The sequence below is a fragment of the Pezoporus occidentalis genome, unplaced genomic scaffold (genome assembly GCF_034315485.1).
Source record: "Pezoporus occidentalis ecotype Australia unplaced genomic scaffold, CSIRO_AGI_Poc_V1 ctg51, whole genome shotgun sequence".
Classification (NCBI taxonomy): Eukaryota; Metazoa; Chordata; class Aves; order Psittaciformes; family Psittacidae; genus Pezoporus; species Pezoporus occidentalis.
The window spans coordinates 3,354,348-3,373,348 of NW_026915847.1; the positions used below are offsets into that span (position 1 = coordinate 3,354,348).

The 19,001-nt window shown below is 35.4% G+C and overlaps 1 protein-coding gene across 1 annotated transcript in view; it reads left to right on the forward strand.

The window, feature by feature from the left end:
• IL15 (interleukin 15) overlaps window positions 1-17,087 on the forward strand; it is a 135,100-nt gene extending 118,013 nt beyond the window's left edge. The window contains exons 3-7 of the mRNA XM_062637258.1: window positions 13,241-13,350; window positions 13,844-13,925; window positions 14,390-14,431; window positions 16,040-16,183; window positions 16,759-17,087. Coding sequence (XP_062493242.1) covers window positions 13,241-13,350; window positions 13,844-13,925; window positions 14,390-14,431; window positions 16,040-16,183; window positions 16,759-16,872 — 492 coding nt within the window. The 3' untranslated portion in view covers window positions 16,873-17,087. The remainder of the gene's footprint in view (window positions 1-13,240; window positions 13,351-13,843; window positions 13,926-14,389; window positions 14,432-16,039; window positions 16,184-16,758) is intronic.
• Window positions 17,088-19,001: the final 1,914 nt, after the last annotated feature.

A 19,001-nucleotide genomic window follows, 5' to 3' on the forward strand; every position in this document is an offset into this window, starting at 1 on the left:
TTATACCAGACCCTATTCCTAGAAAATATCTTAAAAGATCTTATAGCTCTATAAAACCCACAAGGCTTTAGAATATTAAAGGGATGCATTAAGCTATTCTAATGTAATTGGTGCATGAATCAACGTGCTTGGTTCTGTTTCTGCTAAATTGCATAGTTAAAATGTTATTGCATTCACTCTTTCTAAAAATAGAATTCAAATACATGAGAGCTAACAATATCATGTAGAAAGAGTCTATTTAGAGTAAGAGACATGTACCTTTATGAGGGCTCTGTGTAGGTTAATTTTGAGATTAAAATATAAAGACTTTGGTAAGTCAGTCCACCGTTCATTTTCTGTAAATGTTGAAACAAATGCTTATTACAGAACACACACTTATTTAATTTGTATGGTAAAACTTGAAGGAAATACAGTGGAGATATTAAATTTGGTTTGATTTTAAGGAGACATTTTCATTGACAACTTCATCTCAGGAACACTCCCACCCTTTCATAAAGGCTGGACTTTTTCAATGTAAAGTTTTTCAGGATGTGATGAAGCATTTGGGGTGTAGTACTGCTGAATGATGTGAAATAAATCTGCCCTTGCAATCCTGATTTATGAGGGGGATTGACTTATTCCTCTAGCCAGAAACACAGTGAATGCATATGTGTTGGAGAAAGAGTGATGTGCAAGCTGGAGCTGGCAAAGACCAGAGGGAGAAAGAGTAGAACTGAAGACTGTTCTCAATAGAAAGCTCTGTATAAGGAAGTGCTTCAGAAGGCACCTTGGAGCATGAGAGGAGCTTAAGATTTTTGAAGGAAAATGGCCAAGTTGCTGTACTTACATGATTCTTTTTGTGTTCCATTTTCAAGCGGAGAACTCTTGAAACATCTATGTTGTCTTTGTAAGTTATTATGAGGTAATTTTGTTTAGAATACTTCTGGTTATCAGCTTAAGGATGAAGGAGACCTTCTAGAGGTTTTGTTCCGCACCATAACTTCAGTGGTGCTGGGAAATGTGAAAATAACACCAGGAGCTAGAAGGTGAACTTCATAGGCTGAACTTACTCCATGTTTTGGTATGAATGTGATTTCTATCACATCTATTCTGTAACTGAATGGATGCCTACCTTGATTAGTCAAAAATATTTTTGGAATATAAAACAGTAGAGTTATCACTACAGACATTGATTTTATATGCATTCCTTGGCTGATGCCATCATTTCTCCCCAGAGGAGTCAGTATTTTAAAATCAGGCCATTTGCTTTCATTTTCTTACCAGATAGAAGCCAGTTGCTGGAAGCTAGAGAGAATATAGGGAAACCCTAGTGAAGAGCTCTGAATTCCACACAGGCACAAAAAAAATCTGTTATGGGTATCTACTGTTACCAATTACATTAGCTGATCAGCACACAAAGTGTAGCTCTCCTTTCTAGTACTCAAATTTATCTGGATCTTTGAGAAAACAATCTTCAGCAGTTGGATACCTATAATCCAGGCAACTTAACTGGCTTTCCTACTCTGTCTTTCGTATTATTCCGTGCTGAAAACCACTTAACTTGTATATTGTACACAAAACCCCTTACACCACTAACATTTGTTACCTAATAGAACCTGAACATATTATAAATGTATGATGATACATTATTGATATATTCACTCTTCAGGTATCTATGAGAATTTTTCCTGAGGGAATCTTTGTGAAGCTTTTCTCATGTTCTACTTTTAAAAGGATTTTTTTTTCCTGTCTTCCTTTTTTTTAATTTTTTTTTCCGTTTTTTGAAGGACAAAATTTCCAGTCACCTCTAGCCATTATGTAACTGAAAATATCTCTCAGACTCATAAGATTTTATGGATGTCTGTAGATTATTTTGTATAATTTAAATGGCACATGAATATTTAAGGTCTCATTTAAAATTGTGTGCAATTTCAAGACACATAGGTCATAGTGAGGACAAAGTAGTTATCTGGTAGTTTTCATCCAGCTAAAGATGAGTATCTTGACAATAACACAGATTTATGTGCTGTGCATATGTGACAACTTTTAACAATAAACCAATGGGTAATTTGACTACCACTCTGAGTTAGATAAGTGTTGAAAGCGAAGTGTGAAAGTTGAGACTGCCAACTCAAGCTTTGTATTACACTGAGTAGAAGTGATTGTTCAACAATAAGGTTAACCACAAGATGGAGGGCTAGTAATGATCCCCTGTGCTTTCTAGGTTCTGAGGGCCTTTGCAAGTACCTTTCCTAACAGCTGAGTGCTCATACCATAGTGAAAGTACAGTATCATCCAAGAACTTGGACTGATTTATCTCAAAGCAATTTAAGACACCTGTTTTGTCCTGCCTGAAATATCAGCAAACAAAAACCCCTTCATTTAAATCATGGATCTTAATTTTGATTTATATTTATATTTCTGTTCTGTTCTAAAGAAAAGGTCATTTTCTCTAGTTCATATAACCACTACATTTTTCTGCAAAGGAAAGAAGCCTTTTCTTTAAAAATACTACTTAATATTTCTAATAGAAAAAAAAAAAACAACAACAATGAGCCACATTTCTTAAGCACTTTTGTAACATACACATTCAGATTCTTAACTATTGCAATGTTTTATCCTATCAGATAATGAGTGATGTCTTTACTTGCTTGTTTGTTTTGTAATTCGCTTACAAATTTGGTCAGTCTTTAATTCCAAAGAAATGGGAATTGAAGTAACATGTTCAAGAAATATTTGAATCTTGTCTTGTGTGAATTTAATATGATTAGCTAAACTATTTCTGATACAGAAGAAAAAGTTGCATTCTCTAAGCAACAGGTCATTCTTTTTGCTCAGATTTTCTGAAGGACAAGGAAACATCTTTGGGAAAAAAAAAATGCTAAGCATTTGACTAGTATAAAAGCCTCCTTCTTACTGAAGCTGAAAGAATAAGATCATATTTATCATCCCTTCAGCTGATCACAAGCTTGGGTCATGGGATACGACTTTGCTATATACTCTGAAGAACTTTGTATGCACCTTGGTGCCAAAAGTAATCTTAAAAGTGTGATATATTGTTCCAGGTAATCAGAATTAGTAAATGGTAGCACTTCCATGCATTTTTTTAATTCATAGTTTGCAACTACTAGAGAAGAAAGTTTGTTTACTCTTTTTCAGCTAGGTTGCTCAGTTTTGAAATAGCTATTGTAAATGATGAAAATGTTCTCATAGTGCCTGCTGGACTGAAACAAAAATAAATAGATTGAAAACAAAGAAATGAAATACTTGTTTTCAGGAAAATGGTAAATACCAGAATTTGTTCCATTGTAATGTCTGAAAATAATAAGTGCATTTACTCAAGGCAGTGACATTGTGACTTTTAGAAAACTCAAGCTAACCTGAAAAATTGAAGGTATGCTCCCTTAGGTTATGCATGCTTGTAAAAACTGTACTCTTTAGAAAATTATATTATGAAGAAGCCTCATTAATGCAACATTTTGCATTTTTACATTACTTACCATTAGATTTTAAGTTTAGAGCTTAACATTGCCTGTCAAAATTTGAAATGTAAGCTGAAAAAAAAAAATTATGTGGAAGAAACTGCTACATAAAAGTCTAAAAAATCCATTAAAAAGCAAATATTTATCTATGCCAATAAACAGCAGGAAAAAAAGGCTAGAGAAGTTATAAAACTCAAAACACTAGCCCCAGATCTGACAAGCTTTGGAGGATGTTTCAGTATATTCTTCTCTTGGCATTTACAACTGGCTGTGATTGGAGACACCAGACCTAGAGGACTTTCACTTACAGTCAGCTCTGCTATTCCTAAATTCAGTGTGCTCCTTTAATTCATATCAGGGATATGTACCTAATTTTTAGCCTGTAAGGACTACAACCCTTCCTTATCTGCCTATTACAAGTTACCCTCAAGGTACATACTACCTGAAGACCACCAGGGGCTAATGAAGCGTTATTTTTTGTGACATGAATTTCTGCAGTCCTTTGAGTGTACAGGACCTGTGCAAAGAAGATTTAATATAAAACAAGATGATGCCTGCACGGCCACTCTGATGCAAAACTGTTATTGGCCGCCTATACAGGCCTAAGACAAAGATCAGTAATGTCAGTCAGGCTCTGAAAGCAAAATGTAGAGAACCCCATGTGCAGATACAGCAACGTGCAGGCTCAATATGCAAATGTAAAACAAATAATAGTATTAAGTCTGGCCTAACCAATTTGAAAGAAGACCACGTGGAACTTACATGGCATTTGGGTGAATATCTGCCAAAACGAAAATTTATTATCTTGTCTTAGAAAGAAAACAAAGTAAATTATTTCACAGTGTTGCCTTCCTTTGGTGTCAAGCAAGCAGTAAGATGGTGGAAGAGCAAAGAGAAATCTATATAAAACAGCAGGCCTAATACTGCCTTCAGCAAACCCAGTATTACTCAGGCAAACAGTATAACACACAGTTCTTAATATCTTTGTTAATTTATTTTTTTTTCCACAAAAAAAAAAAAAGACTATGATTGTGAGTCAGATCAAACACTATCTCAGCCCTTGCTTAGAATGACATTGAACTAATCCCTAGCTTTACCATTCAAAAGTGATGAAAAATCTTGCTTGAAAAGAGGCTATGGGGAAGTATTATCTTTAGCTTATCCTCCTCTAATGCTTTCCCACAAGGTGGATGTGGCATATTTACTAAACCAGTTACCTGCAGCTGATTCGGGCATTTATTTCAGTGGGAGCTGCTGAAAGCAGTCTGTTTTGAAAATGAGACTGATTGATTGACAGAAGTTGATCTGAAGATGTGCGCTTTCTAATTTATAAGTAAGTAGTATTAATTTTTCTGGCAGGCTACATTTTCTCCCAAAATGTTCCTTTTACTTAACAAGACTAATCACAGCTTTGTAAATAATTCATATATAGATATATATTAATTTAATAGAATTGATTGACTTTTTGCCATGTGATCATGAGTTCAACTCACAATGTATATTTCATCTCTTACAATTTGTCTTGTGTCTTGTAGGAGCATATCAGAAACATTTATTATCACTCAATTACCATCAACAAATTGAGTTGCTTTTGGCTTAACATCTTGTGTGTTAAATCAATGAAGTAAGAAATCCCAGAATGCAGGCCTGTAATTTTATCCAAGAGTTTACTGCTTTTCAATATTGTTCCACACAGCTTTATAATATAAAGGCAACCAGGGATTTATTTGTGCTTTGCAGTATTGCCAATTATTTTACCTACAGCTGCTTTTAACATCTGCGTGAAGTTCTTTTTTCAGTCTTTTTAAAAGTACTTTTGTCTAAATGAATGTACTCACTAGCACAGACTCATCTTGCCCTGTCTGAAAGAAAATTTGAAGTTTTCCAAATGAGTGCTGTGCTGCACTGTTAAGAACTATGACTACCATTTATTCTTTTTTTTTTTAGAGCTACAATACAGAAACCACTTCGTTATAATTTACTATTGCTTGAGCTCTCATTAGTTTGCACACACATAACCTCTTCCATTCTTCTATATATTCTGGGCTTGACTGCCAAGAAGCGAAGGAAAACAATCACCCGTACAAATGGAAGAAACCTGAAATAATGATGACGACTGCATCGCATCCACCACTATATATACAGAAAAAGTAGTTCATCATGCAATCTCAGAATTTGTTGCATTTCACAAAAATACATTCAAAATTTACATGAAAGTGGGTGGCTTCTGTAGCACATATTAGAGCTTTTCCAATAATCATCTTCCTATATCCTGGGGCAAGAGACTCAGGATGACTGTTCAGTTGTTGTAAGTTTTACTGCATTGTTATTTTTAAGTGATTTAGAGTAATATAAAGCAGAAATAATTTCCTTTCTAAGTTTGTTTGCATTAGCATATATTATTTAGTTTCTGAGATGAGTATTTTGCTAGGACTAAGATATTTTTTGTCCAGCAGTTGCTCATGTGAAAACTATTTTCTAACTCTCATGCATCAGTATGACATCCTTTATACTTTTTACTGTTTAACTTTCCATGTTTGGGAGTGGTTTCCATGTCAACATTCTACCCCTAAGTGCACAAAAATTTTATCCGTAATTGTATTTTTGGTCCCTGTTGGATATTTGTTTCTGTGATGTAAAAATATCACAAATACAGGGAGTGCCTAACATTATATATATGTAGATCAGGACACCTGCTAAGCAAACTTCACTGCTGACTAGTTCTCCCTCTTTTTTTTTATGTGTTTTATTAATGCCTTTTACATTTCAAATATCCTGTAATTGAACTGCTTACTAATCTGGGAGAATATACTCTGAAAGGTCTTTTCATTAATTATTGCATCCTGAGGGTAGTCATTTGGGGATAGATGGTCAAAGCCAACCATCTGTACCCTACAAATGAGATTTTTTTTTGTTGTATATTTTGTCTTTACTGACTATGCCTTTAACTCATAAATTCTGCCATTACCAAGGCTTGGGGCTTCTCTATTTATCAATCACAGTGTTTGTCAAGCAAACCTATCATTAATATCATCTATATTTGCATCAGAACCACATTAAGTTGATCTTTCATAATTTAAGAAGTGATCAGTACCTTGAGAGGACTGACATTACATGGAAGGATGTAAAAAGAAGGAAACATATATTAGCTTTCTCTTCTGGCTGGATTTCGCCAGCTGACAAAAAAATGCTTAAGAGAGATCCTGAATTGACACGCAAAGGGTAAGTCTAACCTATGGAGTATGCAACATGTTTGACATCTTGGTCTCTCAAGCATGTAAATAGGAACCTGGCACCCCCATTTCAAGCAGAGTTGTTAGTGGAAGAGGCCTGTGGTCATGGAGTATGCGTGGTTGTGAGGCTTTGAATGACAAACTAGCAAAAGCAAACAGACTAAAAGGAAAGCTTTTAATTCACAATGTTTATACTTACATTCGACTCCTAATACTGCAGCCCTAAATACTGCAGTGCTTCTGTTGGGTTTCACTGCTACTGTGACTGTGACTGTGAGGCCCTTTGCAAAGGTATAGGATGATTCTTTGCATGAAGGACAAACTTCCTTTCAGGCCTATAGCCAAGCAGGGATAGGACACACCTTCATAAGGCAATGGTATAAGCCCCAGGTCTCAAATATGTTTTGCAAAAAAAGGTCAAAGGAAATATTTAACTTCTTATATTCCAAATTCTGAAGTTTAAGGTATTGAGTGGAATAGCAACTACTCTGTGACCTTTGGGCACAATTTTCAAACAGGTATTGCAAACTTTACTTTCTGGCATAAATGCCAATCAGCAAAAGCATATAGGAGAAGGAAGTCCTACTCGATGACTGTCAAAAGCAAATCAACAAGTATTTAAGCAAATCAGGAACACATAAATGCATTAGTGATTAAACTGAAAGTTTCCTGCTATGCTGATAACTGAGAATACTCTTTTGAAGGTCAGCACTATGCACATACAAGCAGAATAAGCTGGGTAGGATAGTACTCCACAGGAGAGTCACCACTATGCAATAAAAAGAAGGAAAACTATAGTTCTTGGGGGAGGGGAGTGAAAGGGAAGTAATAAAACAGGAATAATGCTTAAAGAATGCCCAATTTTAAAATGACAGCTGCAAAAATGATTTATCCTGCCTAACTCTAGCTAAATACAGAACTTCTATAAGAACACTTTAGCTTTGTGAAATAAAGGCTTGAAGGCATAACGATCTAAGGCATGCTTTGGCTCTCATCCAGAAAAGCATTCAAGCATGTGATTCAGTGTAACACTCAGTAATTCCACTGACTTCCTTTTTGGATCAGCACAAGCTAGACGGAAACTTGGAAAACTTGCTTTTTGCCTTCAAACCTTGAGGAGGAGAGCTGCTGGTAACACCTGGTGGAGTTTGAGGGCTGATTTCATAAACTTATATGCCAACATGGCAAGGAAGGGAGAAGAGAAACTAGAAGGGCTGTGGAACCATACATATTCAGGCACCATGATAGCAAAGAAGCAACTTTTTAATGATTGCTGCATAAAATTTTGTTTAGAACAGAAATAATCAGAGCTGTAAAACATATTTGTTTGATAGATGGGACTAGTCTGTAAAAACTGGGAAAGATAATTCCCAATTAAGGCCCTGGTACTAGATTCCTTCGTAGGAAAATATTACTTTCTGTGAATGTGCAACATCTCTGATACACAAATGAAATTAATCTCAAAGTCTGTTTAGAGGGCTGCACCTATAGGTTGCATCTGCTACAGAGTTTCTGATTGTTTCAGAGTACATTATTGTGGTTCTCTGTTTTTATCTCTGAATTCTATCCCATCAGGATAAGTACATTCATGACACTAATTAATATACGGGGTCTTTATTTCCCTTTGGTTGTTACCTTTACACTACCTAGACAAACTTAGGAATGAAAGAGCACAGACGTCCTTCAGTGAGTCTGCTCCCTTGACTTGCAGTGTTTTTTAGCATTTACTCCATCACAAGGCACTAAGAACATGTCTTTCCTCTAAAACTCACTCATGATCCATGAAAATTTTATATCAAAATTACTTATTGAAGGGCTCAATACTGAAGCAGCTATCTAGTTCAGAAGTATTGCTTTATGAGCTCTATTCCTTTTTTTAGTCACTTCCATTAGTTTATGAAACCTTTACTCTCCACAGCTTCTCCCTGAAAAAAAAAATCTTAAAAAAAGGGTTTTTTTGGTTTTTTTTTTTCCCTACAAAGCTAGGATACAAATAGGAAAACCATCTTCTCTTTCCAATCTTAAAGATTATGATATTAAAAATGCTCTCTTTTCTTCTGCGCACAGAGAAAGAGCTCCAATATGGGAAATGTATAGATAGATGCAGCACTCTAGTTGTGCAGCTATTTGGTGCCTTGTCCCTTTTAAAGGGATTGTGCTAGCACAAGAGGATAAAAAATTACTTAGCGGAGGCAACAAGCAAGAGAACAGCAGAGGAAGAGCCACAGGATGATACTGTGTTGGGGGAGGAGGCAGAGTTCTCTAAAGGAGGCTGTAATTATTCTGGCAAAGGAGAAACTAAATGAGAAGAATTGCAGAAACAATGCAAATGAATGGGTGCAGAGCTTAGCTCTGCGTAATGTGGACAGTACTTAAAAATGAATCTGAAAAAAATACTTTAGATCTAAGATGTTGCTTAAGAAAACGTCCAAGGACTAGAGAGCTGGAGGTGTTGGTATGATTTTAGAGAGAAATTTGCAGCAGCAACAGAGAAAAGAGATGTAGAGCACTGGAGGATGAAGGCGAGCACCCAGCAGAAACAAAACATTGTGTGGCAACAAGTCAAAGAATAGCAACACGTCATACATACAGAAAAAGGAAACCAAGAAGCCAAGTATGAACAAAAATGGAATATGGTTTGTTACAGAGAGAGCAGTCTGAGAAAGATTTGCTTACAAGAGTGTGAAATGGAAGGACGGTGACACCTCTCAGCACTACTGAGACTAGGCAGAAAACCTAGAGCAAAGGGAGAAAGGACTGATGAAGGAAAAAGCTGTGTGCTAGAGGTCAAGAAGTCAAGTCAAAATTGAGAATAACCAAAAATTAAGCAGGTTAGAACTTGCGGGTTTTGTTGTTGTTGGTTGGTTGGTTGGTTTGGGTTTTTTTGGGTGGGAGAGGAAGTGTTGGTGGTGTTGTAAATAGTGAGAGATTCTTCAAACAATCCAGGACTCTGAAAGGGATGGATATAAAGTTCTGGCAGGGGAGCACAGTGAAGTATGACTCACCAGTGTGATACAGTCATGAAGAAAAGAGTGCCACTATCTAGTTCCTTATTTCCCATGAAAGGTGAAAATACTAGCACCAGTTTATAAACTCTTCATGAGATCTCAGTACGTTGTACACTTCAGGGCACTTGTTCCCAAGAACAGTGGAGCAGATGAGGATTCATAGAATCATAGAATCAACTAGGCTGGAAAAGACCTTTAAGATCACCAAGTCCAACCTTTACCCCATGTTTGATCCTGTGTAGAACTATCCTATGAGACATGCAACTGCTCTAGGCTGTTGCACGAGGTAAGCAATCCAGCATGTGCCCCAATTTCTTGTTAAAAAAAAAAAAATTACTCATAATAAGTAAATATTTTAAAAAAAGTACTACTGTGGCTTAGATTTTACTCAGTGGTGTCTGCTTTCAAAGTGCTTAATTTTAACTTCATTACATAAAACAAGAGTATTCCTTTCCCAGATAGATTATAATGTGTATCATATCTCTTATCTGTATTTCAGAATAGCATGTGCTCACTGACAAAGGTTTTAATCCTTAACTTAGATGTTATCAGAACAAAAGCTACAGATGAAAATGTGTATGTGTTTGAGTATGAGCTGCTTGCTTCCTTGTCCAAAGTTCAAGCTTCTATAAAACAAGGGTATCAGAGATATAATGAAGACTGGGACAAACTGGTTAATGATTAAACAGAGTAAGAAAAGAAAAAAATGACACTAGCCAAAGAAAATATTTACATTACAACAATATGTGTTCAAGGCAGGAGAATAATTTGCCCAAACATGTAAGTGAGCTAACAATTCTTATGTTGTTGGGTACAGTTTGGATGAACTAATTAAGATATTTATTTAAAGAATGGCCCTAATTTGTTGAAAGGAATGCATCAGCTGATCTATTTGATGTCAAGAACCTCTTTCTCTGTAAACAAATGCAATACCCTTTAAAGTATATATTTTACAATCAGTACAAGCTCTCTGTTACTTCTAAAACTTTTATTTTAAATTAGCAGTGATTATTTCCTTACAATAAAATTGTTACCTACTGTATTTAAGAAAACCAAAGATTAAGACAGGTACATAAATCATTAAGTGTTCCATTGTCATCATGGTGAACAAGTATTAAAAAAAGGAAACAAATGACAAATTAATGATAACCCTGACCTATTATTCAATAAGTACTATAATGTATCATTTTCCTCACCTTCTACAGCATAAATTTGACAATGCATTTGGACTGGAACTCCCTCTAAAATAAGCTTTTTAAGGCCCCATAATATTAACTAGGAAACACAGACCTGGTAAGTGCTTTTGGGCCCAACATAAGTCTTTCATATTTTCATTTGTAGCCACCTCATTTGATAGAAATTAGCTTGTAAAATTATCAAAATTAATATTTTTTAAATGTTTCTAATGCATTTTAAATAATTTTGTTAAAATATTTTAAGAAATTTAAATATGGGATTAAAAACTATATACTTCAGCTGTATTCAACAAATCAGATTTTCCATTTCTTTAAATGTACCTGAGGTTTCCACATAAGGCTACTTTTGAGCTTCTAGTAAATAATTTTTTGAAAGCCATAAACAAATTTTTAATGACTGGCAAATCAAATCAAAACAGTCAGTGTGCAGATTTATACACAAGCACACAAACAAACAGAATTAACCATGAAGAATTTTAGATCAAACAATATTAAATGTGGAAATTTACAGCCTTTCTGTCATACTGTAATAAAATGATTTAGCTCATACTTTGGGTAACAGCACAACATTATCGCTACTGAAATGGTTCAAAAAATAGATGAGATAATTACTTGCTGTGGTCTTATTGTAATTTAGATTATCTGTTTATCATTCATGTATAAACTTGTTTAACAGGTTTTGGAGAAACGTGATAAAAGGGTCTGGCACTGCTTTACCTGATAGAGTGTGGAAATTTATGTACTGATAAGGTTATTATGCTATTTCAGCTATATCTATCGGTTTTGAAAACAAAATATTTGTAATGTATTTAAAACATTTTCTATTTAAGGGAATAAAAACTCTTTTTTACAAATTTGCCAGTAGATACGGCAGCTTTCAGTAAGTTAGCTGCAAAGCTGACAATCACAGAATCATAGAATGGTTTGAGTTGGAAGGGGCCTTAAGAAAGATCATCTAGTTCCGACTGCCCTATGCAATATATAGGCAAAATATGGAATGAGCCCTCATCTCAATATATTTACGACTGCACAATGCTAGCTTTTGTTTTATTATGTTCTTTGGTCCATTTCTAAATATTCCCTTGCAAGTTAGTATGTAAATAAACTACTGCTCAAGAAATTAAGTCAGTTAATAAAAATGTGTTGTACATATGGTAAGACGTCAAACTTTAGATCAAAATACAGCTGCTAATTGTTGGTTGATTGTAGGTTGATAATTAACCTAGCTCTGTGAAGGAGCTGCAGTAGATGAAATCAAAGGGCTTGTGACTCTGGAGCAAAGGTTCACAGGCTGCGCACAGTGAAATATTTGCTGATGGTCAATGCACATCTCACAGCTCCTCCTTATTTTCAGTTGTCAGACTCCACTAACAGAATTCTTCAATGCATCACTTCCCAGTATTAGATATGCATACACTACATAAAGAAGTATAAATATATACTGTATCTGAATATTACATTTAAGATCTACACACATAACTATAGCATTAGATGTATTCAGTACATTTTCTCATAAATGCAATGACGATACTGTAAGTAATGTTATAATTGTAGGTAATTCATAGAATTTAGCTGGCAGAAGGTAACCAGGGGAAAGCTCTCTAGGGAGAAAAACAAAGCAAAAGTTCTTTAATATTGTTCCTGCATTAAATTGCAGTTGTATAGGTTGGGGAACAACCTGTTAGAGAGCAGTGTAGGGGAGAGGGAGTATAAACAGGTAAATAAAGGACAGGGACCTGCTGGAGAGAGTCCAGCGCAGGGCAACTAAGATGATTAAGGGAGAAGCCCACTCAGTGGATAGGAGTGGGTGCAAATTTTGAAACTTCTTCTCAGTGAGGGTGGCGGAACACTGGAACAGGCTGCCCAGGGAGGTTGTGGAGTCTCCTTCCCTGGAGACATTCAAATGGACACATTCCTATTGGACTAGATGATCTTTCGAGGTCCCTTCCAATCTCTAGCATACTGTAATTGTAGGTAATTCATAGAATTTAGCTGGCAGAAGGTAACCAGGGGAAAGCTCTCTAGGGAGAAAAACAAAGCAAAAGTTCTTTAATATTGTTCCTGCATTAAATTGCAGTCTGCAGTATAAACAGGTAAATAAATCGGAAGCCCAGGATGAGTTCAAATTTTGCAATGCATCTTCAGCTTCTGATTTTCCACCAACTGTTTTGTGAACTGATTATATATTTCTGCAAGCTACAAATCAGTTGGTCTTTCAATTTACACACAGGTAGTCTTGTCTTGATTGGGTGTCTTGTCAAATTGGCTAATGAAGTCAGTACTACAGAAAAATTCTATGAAATCAGATTGTGACAAGCTATCATCTTGGTTGTGTCTTTCAGAAAACACACCTGAAAAGTATTTGTCTGCAATATCAGCTGTATCTTCTTCTGAACAGCCATTTCTTTTGCCTTTTAAAGAATGAGAGGGGACTAATCATCTTCTTCCTGTGGTAACTACAAAGTCAATGTTAATTATACAGTAAATACAGTGTTATCCATAGCAGGAGGAAATCTTCCTGTACACAAAAAAGTACTTCTAAAATGCAAATAAAATCTGTAAAATTCCCACAGGGTGTAACGTAGAAATTCCATAGTAGCAGGGTGTGGAGAATTTTGAGTATAAGAGCCTTTGAAATTTGTGAGTTTTTTGTACACTTAAAAAGAACTGTAGGAATTTTACGTTAAGTAGTTGAACCCTTCTCTTGCACTACGTTCTATAAAACTGTTCTTTTCAAAAAGTCATTGACTACTTATACAGTGTGTGACTAAGATAGCGTTCTTATGAATCTATATGATTTGTCAAATATACTTGCCCTACACATTTGCATATGTATACATGTAAACAATGTAACTATAGTATCTTAATCTCTGACTCTTGTTTTCAGCATAAACATGTATACCTACTGTTTAGGCTAATAATGGTCACTGGTGTTCTTGTTCTAGTGCTTATGTACCAAAGACAGCAGCAGGTCATTGCAAGTGGGCAGAAGTTCTGAAAGATTTGGAGCAGATCAAGGCATCCAAAGTAAGTGCATAAAGAAGTCAGCATTTCATATAATCATAAGAACAGACATAATTAAATATTCGGCACTGTACTTGCCTGAGAAGTGTCAGTGATAGGGAGCAGGAAAAGGGATGGTGTTTGTCTGATGCTGTTTCATGGGTAGAAGCAAAGGACTGGAAGGGTAAAGGGAACTGGGGTTGATCAAATACTGCATAGAATTAAATATTATTTTCTTTCTCACTTTTCCTAAGAAAAGGGGCAGCGGGCTTGGAAGTTTGCTAGTTAGGAGAAAGTACTGTGGGACTCTATTCTGATGAGTCCTCCACACAGGTTACTAGGTGACTTTAAGATATCCTGACTTGCTGGCTCCCAGTACCTGGATGGATTGTGCCTTTTTACTTGGAGCTAATCCATGTCTTGCAGTTGACTTTATTATTTGTAAAACTTAGTTAATGTTCAAAATTCTAACTCTCACTTTCTTTTAGGATATTGATGTCAGTTTATATACTGCGGACACAGATGAGGATGTAAGTAAAGTCAAAATTTTACCACAACTGGTCTAATATATTAGCTTCATTTCTTCACTATAACTTACTCTTAAGGCAGCCTTGGTTATATTTGATAAAAGTTTCAGCAATCAAATAATTTGCCTTGGAAGAAACAGTTTTGTTAAGTACTTATGATAAACTATGTAAGCAGGTATTATTTTTATTGAATCACCATCTATTAAAACTAATCTATTAAAAGGGATGACCCAAAATTTTCCTAAACAAACTCTGTTAAAATAATGTTGGTGTTCATTTGTAATTTGAGGGAGGAAAAAAGTGACAAAGGAAATACTTCCAAAGATGATTATTTAACACCATGCACTATTTTATGGAATAAAATACTGGAGAAGTGGAACATGGAATAAAATACTAGAGAAGTGGAATATGGAATATATCTACCTGTGCATTTCTCATCTTTTGTCATTAGCTCAACAGCAAATACCTAGGTACTCTCAAGGATTTAGACTTCTAGTAGCTGTAGGTTATAAATTATCCTGCAAGGGATGAATTATGTTAATTTGCCAATATAATTCTTCATACAACCATAGAACCCTATGTAAAATATGATGATCTTAAAAGCAGTTTCATTCCTAAAGAGATTTTTTCATAACCTGTAGCTGTGGAACTCAGTCTGCACTCCATGGAACACATGCATCCCACCAAAAACATGAATCCAGCCAATACCCCACTCCTAGAGTTCACTTTAGGTAAAGCCCTGGTGGAACTGGCTGGATTGATTACTGTGGTAGTAGCCTGCTTCTGAGACACTGCTTTCCTGACCACAAACTTTTCACACAAGAACAGTGCCAAACAGACAATACATGAATACTTCACATAAAAAGTTAATCAAAGATTTCCTGGAAATGATGGACTGTCTACCTCAGTGCAGAACAGCCTCAGTGTGCATGCAGAACACAGTAACGCTGATGTATTCAGTGGATCTGGCAAGCCTGAGGAAGCATAGTCTGATGTGTCTGTATGGTTAGCCTTGTACATGACAGAAAAAAGGTCACAAAATATGCACATCTGTATTCACACACACATTATCTTGAGTGAACTGAGCCATTGATTCATCCATTGTAATGGCTGACTTAATAGCTGATAATGTCACAAAGTTTTTCTTATGGTCAGACAACTTATTCTTGGCTTTATTGTTGACTTGGTGGAGAAATTAGTAGTCCTGCTGCTTCTTAATTTCACTTCTCACCTACCTATTCTGAATTCAGATCTCTGAATGAAAATGTAAGAACTACAAAGAATAATACTAATTTAAATTTGCTATGTTTATTTATATCCCAAATTCCTAGCCTAATTAAATATTTTCTTATGTTCTTCACCAAGACACTACAAATCACCTCCACCTCATCTTAGCATATTGGCTGGCCTTTATGCTTAACAAATATAATCATCTTAACTAACACTAACACTCTCACAGCCAATCTTTGGAGAGACTTATAAGTATTTGAACAGTAGGAAAAGATATCCAGTAAAGAAATACCATCTACTTTGTGGTAAGTAAGTTATATCTTACATTTACTTATTTATTTTTAATAGTAAAACTTACAAATTTTTATTTTTTTTTTCCAGACAGAATGCCAAGAACCTGTAATAAGATGCTTTTTCTTGGAGACAAAAGTGATTCTTCAAGAATGTCTTATCAAAAACTGTAGTAAGACACAGGATGTATTGAACATATGGAAAAACGGAAACGCTAGCTTAGAAACTAACAAGGTAAGAAATACCAGCAGTCTATGGAAAAAAAAAAATCCAAGCAAACAAAAAATGTTTCCTCAGTAGCAGAAACACCGCTTTTGTTATATAAAAAGTGGGATTGTACAGATTAAAGCAAATAAAATTGAGTAACCTGTACATATAACAATGAAAAAGCTACACCTACAACAATGGAAATGCAGAATTTAGTATGTTTTAGAAAGACACCCATCAAAGGAAATACTTTTGACTGTGCTTGCATACATATATCAGAGTGTTTGAATCTGTATGCATACATCACAATTTGTAACTTCAGCATCTAAAGTCAGGTATGCCCAGACACATACAGAGAAATATCTTAGTTTTCAAAGGGACAGCCGCTTTTATCTCTCACTGAAATGCTGTGTTTTTGAAAGATGATTCTACTGAGAAAGCAAGCACGAAGCTGCACACATGAGTACCATGGAAGCCTCCAGCAATGCTTTCTTTAGCCATTGACTACATTGGTGTTACTCACAAGAACCAGACAAAGGGCTAGTTCTCTAGTAGAACAAATAGGTCAGTTCCCTGCTTTACTATTATGTTTTGTTTTTCAGTTGAATTCCACAACATCATCAAAATGCAAAGAATGTGAAGAGTATGAAGAAAAAAATTTTACAGAATTTATACAGAGTTTTGTAAAGGCTATACAGAAGGAATGCAAGCACTGACCAAAAGACACAAGCTGGGAAGAGGATTCCTCCACAAACATCCTCAGAGAAATTAGATTATCGCCCGCAATAAACTGGAAAGAACATCACGCACAATCTTCATTACATAGCATAACATGTAAACAAGGAATAATAAAATCCTTGTATATTGAATACATGCAAGTTATATTACTTATGTATTATAAATGAAAGGGATTTCACAGGGTTTAAAGCTTCTTCTTGACTTAAATATTCCTTAATTTTTGGTAAGTCCACAGAAAAGAAATCCTGTCTAACTTATCCACTTTTGAACAAAATTCTCTAAGATCTTAGAGTATCTGCAGTAGGAGCCTCCTTATGAACATCAGTTCAGGGCTAACTGAATGGGGTTTCGGAGAAAAGCTCTTCTAGTTATTATTATTATTATTATTATTAACATAAAATTATCATACTCTGTGGAAGGATTTGTCTATAGCTATTTCTGTTATTTGAACCTTATCCCTTTACCATCTGTGCTCCTAGAAGATCCTAGCTCATTTCTGACTTCTGTTGTTAGTCATATCTGGCAGTTTTCTTTCCCTGATATTTTTGATTTTTCTATGAATAAAGGAGGTGATCAAGACTCTTACTTAACAAAAAAAAAAAAAAATTCTATATAGTAGAACTCCTTCCTATGGTAATAGTTTGTAAATTTGGCCTCTTTTTGTGGTAAGCAGTCAGGAACCACTTTTGACCAGTTACTGGAAATCATGATAACCGTGTACCTAAGACTCTGGTAGGTCTGAAATGTTGCCCAGTCGTCTTTCAACTCTTCCTAAAGTAACTTGCTTTCTTCATGATTCATAATCATGTCACATCAGCTGCTATCCATAACAAGTAATTCTTTCCTCCAGCCACCACCAGTTCTCCATCTTCATTTGATAAATGGCTGTCATTCAGCTGTCCACTTACCAGGAAAGAAGTCTCAATCTCATTATGGCAACAAATACACTGTACTCTCTTATGTTTGGCTAAGTCCCAACAGTCAGTCTTCAGCACTCTGAGGAGCTGAATCTCCAGTAAACTACAAGAGAAAGAACATAAATGTGACCATAGTTGGTGTCACCTTCCAGGTGACTTATAGACTGATTGGTAAATTCATAAGCACATTGATATTGGGATTAAACACTGGCAGAGGTATCGCAGAAGAAATAAAAAACTTATTTGCCACTGCAAAACATCGATGAAAGGAGTGTTTATTACATAGTTTGGGTGAAGTAAGCTGGTTCTGCATTTTAATGTTTTCCTTAAAACAACAGTATGCAGTGAATATAATTTCCTGATGCCACATGCATAGACAAGGTACAAGCTGTGGTCTTTAATCAAAGATAAGCAGGGATTTTTGGTATTTCTATCTGTGAGGGAGCTTGACACACAGTCCAGCAGCATTCATGACGGGAGACATAAGCATCTCCTTTGCTAATGTAGTTTTCTTTATCATGGCCACTGTGAAAATAATTTACCTGATTAATTTTATTCTGTTTTTCATTAAATCATTTACCAGTGCAAGTATGTTATATAGTGTGAATTTGTCTTTCCAAAACAATATTGCTAAGTCTGTGACCACTCAGCTTGCCACCCTGTTAGCCACTTTTTTTGTGGACATCAGCTATATCTCTTTTATTTGATTTCATCTCTACCTGTTCCATATTCTAGAACCAAAAAAGGCCATTTGCTAATCCAGTTTTCCAGTATTTCTCCTGACTCTTTCCTTTTCCTGATAGTTAAGCTGACAACTGAAAGTTTTTCTACATCCTGACTCCTATGGTTACAAGAAATGATCTGATCAGTATAAATTATGAACTAAATTCAGGCCAGGTTGATATTTTTTTCAGAGAGGGAGTTAAAACATATCCCAGAGGAAAAGATTCTATATAACTAAGACATGCATGAGTCTGATCTGACTTGTTAGTACTTCAGGTAGAACGATAAAAACTAATTCAGGATGCCTACTTTAAAGGTAAACATCCCTAGTGTTTCTTCCACACAAGGTCTAGTCATTTTTGCAAATTTTTTGTGGCATTTACTATCTATTCTTTTCCAGCTGCTGTTAGTAAATATTAAGAAAAGATTAAAACTCAGTTTGGGACTAATGTGACTCATAGCAGTGT